The sequence below is a fragment of the Nicotiana sylvestris genome, chromosome 6 (assembly GCF_000393655.2).
Source record: "Nicotiana sylvestris chromosome 6, ASM39365v2, whole genome shotgun sequence".
Taxonomy (NCBI): Eukaryota; Viridiplantae; Streptophyta; class Magnoliopsida; order Solanales; family Solanaceae; genus Nicotiana; species Nicotiana sylvestris.
The window spans coordinates 78,355,033-78,363,546 of record NC_091062.1 but is presented as its reverse complement, the minus strand read 5'-3'; the positions used below and the strand labels follow the sequence as shown (position 1 = coordinate 78,363,546).

The 8,514-nt window shown below is 42.8% G+C and overlaps 1 protein-coding gene across 1 annotated transcript; it reads left to right on the top strand.

Moving 5' to 3' along the window:
• Positions 1 to 5,463: 5,463 nt before the first annotated feature.
• Positions 5,464 to 6,378, top strand: LOC104247246 (uncharacterized). Its single transcript, XM_009803209.1, has one exon. It carries the CDS (start codon positions 5,464 to 5,466, stop codon positions 6,376 to 6,378), a length of 915 nt encoding a protein of 304 aa, XP_009801511.1.
• The last annotated feature ends 2,136 nt before the right edge of the window (positions 6,379 to 8,514 follow it).

The window sequence follows — 8,514 nt, the reverse complement described above, 5'->3', positions numbered from 1 at the left end:
TCGATATATAGCCTAAACTTCGGGATCGAGTTTTATGCCTATAGTAAGGTCTTACAAAATTTCCATACCGTCGAGGTCTTACAGGTTTTTCATGCCTATTGAGGTCTTACAGTCTTTTCATGCCATTGAGGTCTTACAGGTTATTCATGCCTGTTGAGGTCTTATAGTTTTTTCATGCCTGTTGAGGTCTTACAGTTTTGTTGATACTCGGTACAAGTATGATTCATGCCTTGCTTGAGGTCTTACAGTTTTGTTGATACTTGGTACAAGTATGATTCATGCCTTGCTTGAGGTCTTACAGTTTTGTCATGCCTGTTGAGGTTTTACAGTTTTGTCATGCCTGTTGAGGTCTTACAGTTTTGTTGGTACTTGGTACAAGTTTTGTGAGACCGAGTCTGCCTGTTTGGGGTCTTACAGTCTCAGATTTTTAAGTGAATGGTGATGAGTGACAGTCTCCGAGTCATCGAGTCTTCTTAGGCTCGGAGGCCATTACTCGTGAGCTCGGAATTGCTTCATTGAGGGCTTATGTTTTTTTGGAGATTCTGACCCTGTGGTCATGCGGTTTCTGAGTTTGCGATACCAGTCTCCAAGTGTTCGGGACATTCTTCCCTTTTAGAGATGTCTCATGATATTCGTGCTGCCTCGTTGAGGGCTTATGAGTATGGAGTTCTGACCCTGAGGCCATGCGAGTGCCGAGTTATTAACGCTAGTCTGCGAGTATTTCGGGGCGCCCTTGATGGAGGGATCTTTGATGTGAAAACGTTGAATTTTCTTTGGAGTACGAGATGCTTTTGGCAAAAGATATTCTTTGATTGCCTGACATAAGTACATGTTATTTTATTACAGTAAGCCCGGCTTATGAGGACACGGTTCGTTTGACTATTTGAACAGGTACATCATTTCCTATTGGAACCTTGTTTGTCGTTCCTTGGTTCTTCCGAGTGGATTACCTCTCAAGGGGGTGCCCTCCAGTGTTTGGGGTTGATTGCGAAAGAAGCCTTGTAAGCTTGTTGGATCCTCCTTAGGTAGCGCGTGTACGTTGCCTCGTCAAAATCCTTGCCGGTGGAACCCTCTTCGGGACAAAAGCTCGTCCAAAGGAAGAGAGTGCAATGGATGCCGTTAAGGCCTTGAGATCTTCAGGTTGGGTTAGCACTTTCGACCGCCCTAACCGGGCGCCTGTATATGGTGTTAGTGCAAAATAATGAAAGTGGGAGGTGGTCTTACCTTATTATGGGATACGCCAATGATGTTCTGAGGTCTGACGTGTCCCTATTATTTGGATCGAGGACTCGGTACGGTCCTCCGCTGTGTTTAATTGGGCTTAGCTGAAGATGTAGTTCGATTATCCTTTGACTTTTTCGATAATAGAGATATTGGCACTGATGCTACATTACGTAACGCGAATGCTTTCCTTGCCGCGTGTTGTTCCCCGTAGACGGTTTTAACCCCATCCTCCGTTGGAAATTTTATTATTTGGTGGAGGTTGGCCGGTGCCATCCTCATGCAGTGTATCCTTGGTCGTCCGGATAAGGCGTGGTATTTCATGTCTCCTTCAATGACATGGAATTTTGGCGTTTTGGGCTGTGCTGGACACGCCGACTAGGAGAGCGGTTTCTCCTTTCGTTGTTTCGATCGCCGGGTTGAATCCATTAAGGATTCGACATGCGGGCATGATTTGGTCTAGCAGTTCGAGCTACTCTATTACTCTCGACCTGATAATGTTGGTCGAGCTACCAATGTGTTGTTACGAGGTTGGGGCGAGGACTCGGAGTCTTCTTCGCTGAATATGAGGGCATCTTCGGGTACGTATCCCTGGGTTCATCTTTCTCTGGTGATGGATATTTTTGTCCTCCTTGTCACGGGTTTTTGGGGAGTGCCGACGCCCCTCCAATATCACGTGGATAACATGTCGTGATTCATTTACTTCGTTCTTCTTGGTCGCCACTCTTTCTCGGAACTGGATTTTAGCTCGATCGTTAAAAAATTCTCGGCGGTGACTTTTATCGAGTAGCCTAGTTATTTCCTTTCGGAGCTGGTGGCAATCTTTGGTCTTATGGCCACGCGTATTATGAAGCGCACATACTAAGTTGTGGTTTTTCTGGGAAGGATCCGACTGAATAGGCCTGGGCCATTCAGTGTCTCTGGTTTTGCTGAAGGTGAACATGATGTCCAGTTCATCGACGTTGAAGTTGTATTCTAATAGGTGAGGTTCCCTCGTTGGTCCTGTGTCCTCGTCGATTCCGCCTTAGTTGATGAGTCCCCGAAGGTTCTGTCCTTGTTTCACCAATTGATCGTTGTGAGGCAGATTGCGTCTCGGGACATTCCTCCTATTTTCGGGGTATGGCTAATACCTCTCTTTGTTCGATTTTAACTCATTCACCAGGAGTCTGTTCGGATATACTAAGCCCGAGAGGGCTCCCAGCTAGTCATCCTCTACCCTGATCTTTGACTGGTACCGGTTGTGGACGTCCGACCAGGTTATGGCGGGATACTCGATCTGATTCTCTTTCAGCTGCCTTAAGTTCACTGAGCTTCATTCATTCAGGACTTGAGTGAAGGCATGCAACGCCCAGTCGTCGGAGAGCAGGGGTAGTTCCATCCATTCTATTTGGAAGCGAGATACAAATTTTTGCTGCATTTCATTCTTCCTCTGCTTAATCTTGAATACGTCGGACTTCCTTGTTGATACTTTGATGGCACCAGCGTGTGCCTTAATGAAGGAATTTGCTAGCATGGCAAATGAATCTGTGGAGTTGGGAGCTAGGTTGTGATACCACATCATGGCCCCCTTCGAGAGCGTTTCCCCGAACTTCTTCAGTAAGAAGGACTCGATCTCATCGTCTTTTATGTCATTTCCCTTTACTGTGCACATATATGCAGTGATATATTAGTTGGAATCTGAGGTCCCGTTGTATTTTGGGGGTTCTGACATTCTGAACTTCTTTGGAATGGGTTTCAGAGCCACTTTATTTGGGAACGGCCGTTGTATGAACTTCCTCGAATCTACACCCTTTGGGACTAGGGTGTGCCCGGGATTTGGTCAGCTCTGAAGTCGTAGGTCTCGACCTTCTTATCATTGGCTGCTATCATTTTCTCGCCCGTCTCGATCCTTTTGGTGAGGTCCTCCAGCATTTTTACGATGGCAGGATCGGTTACTGATCCTTTGTTGCTTGATCTCTCCGGTACCTGTTCGGCCGAGGGAGTAGTTTCCCGTGCTATTGTGCTGGGAGTCTTCGGGTGGCTCTGTAGCTGAGCGATTGCCAACTGTTGTGCCTGCAACATTTCAAAAATAACATGAAGGCTGACTTCCCGTTCTTCCTAAGCTAGGGTTTTTTGGGCTTACTGTTGGTCGCCATGTTGTATGCTCCTATCGGTATGTGAGGTTTCGTCGACCTGCTGGGCGTCTTGCGAACCCGCATCCGCTGGAATCGGTCCAGGCGCGTTGTTGGGGTTCTGTGGTGGCGCACCAATAATTGGAACAACCACACCATTTTCTCTGTGGTCTTCAAGGTTGTCGTTCTCAACTTTGTTCACAGAGCCAGACATTTTGACCTGAAATCGAAGATTTTGGACAAGAAAAAGCGTGAAAGATAACTTGCATTGTGTGATGAAACCAACAAGAAAATAATCACTATTATTTTTAGCTCCACAGTGGGCGCCAAACTATTTACCGTGAAAATGGTAATAACAATTAAATTTGTTGATGGGACTCTAAAAATACGTGATCTAATTTTATGCTAGTTGTTAAAGCAGTTGATGCTAGATATGTGAAGATAAAAGATAAAGCGCGAGCTAAAATGAAATTGTGAGCAAACCGGGGGGTTAGCTGTTCGGGCCTCGAACTGGCCGATGAGAGGCCACAAGGTCGATGCCTGGGCTCGGGCTCGAGCTATCGGGGGTAATCGGGAAGGGGCTAACAGTTAGAATATAATTAAAGGAGGCTCTTTATGGCCAATAACAAACAATAAATGAAGAACAAGTATGAAAACAATAAATGAAAGTGATAATCTCGAGTAAGTAAGTTAGAGAGAGAAGAGAGAGAGTTGTTATTTATCTTATGCAGAATAGTTGGAGTAACAACAGCCCTTTACAAAGTGGTAAGGATCCCCTTTATATAGGAGGGGAAATCATACATAGTAAAAGATGCATTAATTGTAAAGGTATGGAGATGGGACGGCTAGACGCGACACCTTGATATAGGTACTAGGTAGGCCAGCTTTGTTAGACTTAGCCGCGTGCCCCAGGAACTCCCTATTTTTAATCTAGCCTCGGTCGAAATTCCATTTAGGCCGGGCCTCGGTGAGCTTCGAGGGAGGGAACTCGGTCACAACTTCGTGTCCTCGAGGTCTCGAGATGTTTTTCTAAAATGCACTAATAGCAAGAAATTGGACCCTCCGATTTCGCCGCATACAAGGGTCATGTTGTAGACAAAGATGTGTTGAACAAAATTGGACACAATCAGGACGAATCGAATGCACTAGAAGACTAAGTAACTAACATGGTCATACCAATTAGGGGGGGGGAGGGGGTAAGGGAACTATGTAAACGTACTGGACAAGTATCAAAGAACCAAGTGAAGTCAGACATGCTGATTACACATAAGGCAGAATTTAGACATGCTTAGTAACAGTAAACAGAGAAACAATTGAATAACTAGTACAGGAACAAGCATGTATGTATAGAGATGGAACACATAAAGTTGAGTTTTAAAATTTAACTAGAGACATGCCAGTTAAAGAAGAAAATGCAGAATGTAAAAACAGGTGCAATTCCACTGTCTAGCCTTGGCTTTTAGCCGGCTAGACGAACAGTTAGCACAAGTAGCAAAGAAAGAAGAGAGAGTTTTGAAATGTATGTGTGTGTATTCTAAACTGTGTGTTCGTGTGTTGAATGGAGCAGAATGAGAGTGCTTATATAACAGTTCGAGAGTAGAGCCAATAAGATAAAAGAATTAGAAATCAGCAATTAAGGATAATTAGAATCCAATCACATAAGGAGTTCAGAATAGACTCCTTTAATTAGGGAAATTAGCCAAACGGTAATAATAGGGAGTCTAATTAAGGAAAGAAGTTCAAATCAAACCAAATAAAGGAGTTCAGAATAAAATAATCAATGGTCTAATTAAGGGAAGAATCATGTAAAGTAATCAGTTAATATGCAGGTAGGTAAAAAAAAAATAACCCCAAGTATTTTTCCTTCTCTCTAGGAAGAAGGTGAATAGTAATTCTGTCACTATTCATCGGGCCATAACTCCGGCATCCGGCGGTGGATTTTTGCAATCTTGGTGTCAAAAGAAATATCTACTCTTTGCGCACAATCCCCAATTGGTTTCATCCTCAAATTTGTAACCAATTTTTCCAAATCTTAAATTCTATCTCGCGAGTTACTGTAGCATCAACTTTTTTCTAGATTTTTGTCTTGAATTCTACTCTTCACGTCAATATGGTGACGTTTTGAGCAGCCATGGATGCTGTCGTCTCTCCCCATCTTTTGGCTGTGGGAGAGCCAAACCAAAAATATAATAATCCAAATCCTACCCATGTTATGTCACAATCATATGCTGCTCGTTTACAAACCTTAAAAACAGCTGGTACTTCGACAAAAATTGATTTGAATCCTGTGAAGTTTGTTCATGGCGAGCTAATTATAGAATTTACTATGGAGGAGGTAAAACAATTTACCATTGAAGAGGGATTACACCAAGCAGTTATTATGAAATTCTCATATGGGAAACCAGATGTACATGACCTGTATAAACTCATCCCGAAACAGTACGACATTAAAGGTATGTGTAATATTGGACAGCTTGAATTTCGACATATTCTGGTGAGGTTCAATTTGTTTGAAGATTATGTCCAGTTCTTGTCGAGGTCAGTTGGTTACATAAAAGATAAAGGTGACGAATTCTTTTTTAGAACATTTCCATGGACGATAGGATTTAATCCCAAGGAGGAAACATCAAAATCTGTGGTGTGGATTTCGTTGCCTGATTTGCCTCCGAATATTTTCGCAAAGAAGTCATTACTGTCAATTGCTTCAGCTGTAGGAAAGCCTCTTGCAGTGGATAAGGAAACACAAGATCGAACAAGGCCAAGTGCTGCTAGGGTAAAGATTTTGTTAGACCTGTTAGACAAACACCCTAAGCGAGTAAAGTTGCACATCGTTGATAAGTCGACTGGAAAATTTGTCGAGCATTATCAAGAGGTAGTGTATGATAATCTCCCAAAATTTTGCACTTTTTGTAAGCATCAGGGGCATGAGGAAAGAACATGTCGTTTGATGACTGAAAAGGATAAGGAAGACGATGGAGTTGGGACAAAAAACATGGGTGTGCAAGAGCTGCCTGTTGTTGAGACAACTGGAGTTGAAAAGCTGTAAGGAGATGCAATGGCTTATTTGAATGCCAAAAGAGCAGGACAAAAAGTTAATGAATTACCGGATTCCAATAGTGGTCAACTGGAAGTTGAAGCACCAAAAGAAAACTCTGCAATGCAGCAGGTATCGCAAACAGATGGAGGAAATCTTGTGAATCATCCAGGTAATGGTACAACTGTAGGTGAAGTTTCAATGATCGATAAAGGTCCACCTAAACCTTCACGTGATGTCCTGCTAAGACAGCATTAGCAAGGATTTTTAATGTGGTGAATCCAGTTGTGGAAGCCTATGATAAGCAGAATTTGTCTAAAGCTTCAACTTGTTGTTTTACAAAAGAACCAATTGATGATCGAGCTGAAGATGCTAAAGAAATTGGTAATGTAGTGAATGGTGTGGAATATGGTAATCGAGGCTCAGCTGATGTTGAGCAGATTTTACCAGTTCTAGGTGGTAGTGCAGTAACTGGAAAACAGTCAGCTATGGTGGTGTCAAATTTGGAAGCTACTGTTCCATCGGATGTTACAAGTGGTCGAGCTGGTGTTGGAGGTTCAGTTGAGGCCACTGGGATTATTGATGTGCAGGATGGTGAGGAGTTTGGTGGAATTGCATTAGTGTTTGATGGAAAAAAGGAAAATATGTCAAAAGGGATGCTCCTGCTAAGTCAAAAATTAGTATTGTTTCATTAGAAATAGGTGCACGATCTGTCAAACCTACAACTACTGATTGTGTTTCTAAAGGTGCAAATGTCAAAGGTGCTACAGGTTCTAACTCAAGGTGTAATCGAGCTGATACATCTGCACAACTGGGTAAGGAAGAGGATGGTCTGGCAAAAACTGTCGCGTTGAATGCAAATGGGAAATCTAGTTGGTACATCTCACAATGCTGAAGCAGTTACGCAAGCAACTCCCCTTGAGTTTGCTGTGAATATTGCATCAGATGGTGCAGGGGTCGACCAAAATTCTGATGCACAAGGACAATCTGAGAAACAATAGGAGCATAAGGTTACTTCTGATGCAGGCCTAACAATAGAAATATATGCTGACAGAGCAACTATTCAATCAGCTATGCAACCAGGAGTTCAATTTGATACTGTTGCATTGAATTCTTCTGTTGATCGATCATACTCAACTGCAGCATCAGCAACATACACGACTGGGCAGCATCAGCAACATACAACAACTGCAGCTGATGTTAATACTAATCCTGGGCAGCAGCAGTCCAATGCAAACAAGACTGGGTAGAAGCAGTCCAATGCAAACACGACTGGGCAGCAGCAGTATAATGCAAACATGAGTGGAGCCAAAGTAATGGTAACTAATATACCTGCTATTTCGTTGGAGGACAGAAAGTTGCTGGATGCTTTGGGCAGTCCAAAACCACACAAAAGTGCATACTCATCATACTCAAAAATGACCGGACTGAAGCTGACTTTTTCAGTGACAAACAGATAGGAACCAAGTAATGCAAAGACACTGAAGAGGCATGAACCATTGTGTATGGTTATACAAGATGAAGCTAATCAAAATCTTGAGGCCAACTTACGCGTTGCCATCTCCAAAGAAGCAAAAGAGGATGACTTGATTGAATCTTGTCCGGAAGAGGCGTCTACAACTGGAGATTTCACTTCTAACAAAAATGAAAAAAAGAAGGTGACTCAAGAAATAACACTCAGGCAACTCCCAATAAGAGCTACAAAGAAAAAAGGGGTTGCCTCCTCCAAATCTACGAAGTCCAATAGATACGACAACAAATGAAGAACTTTGAAGATTATTTGAAGGCAATTAAAGAGGATTTTTAGGACGTTCAAATTGAAGAACTCACAAGGATTTTAAGGACGTTCATCACTTGTAATAGCGTCATAGAGTGTGTTATAAACTCTATGGCGATCATAGAGTACTTGGTACTTTCAAGTTCCTTTTTTTTACATGCTGGCTAGAAGATGAGGCTTTCTCTTTGCCTCAATAGGATTGGTAAGGTAAGGTTTAGCATGGTTAGTGTTGCCTTGGTACTATGCCTTTGGAAATATCCACATGGCTATGAGATTATATGCCCTCGTGAGACATTGCCGTCAGCTACACCATGAACCTCTACATGAGGCTGCCATCATAAGGCAATGTGAGGCGCATATGAGTGATTATA

What these genes read in the sequence shown, in the direction of transcription:
- LOC104247246 (XM_009803209.1), top strand. Translation starts at nt 5,464, where the DNA reads ATGGATGCTGTCGTCTCTCCCCATCTTTTGGCTGTGGGAGAGCCAAAC.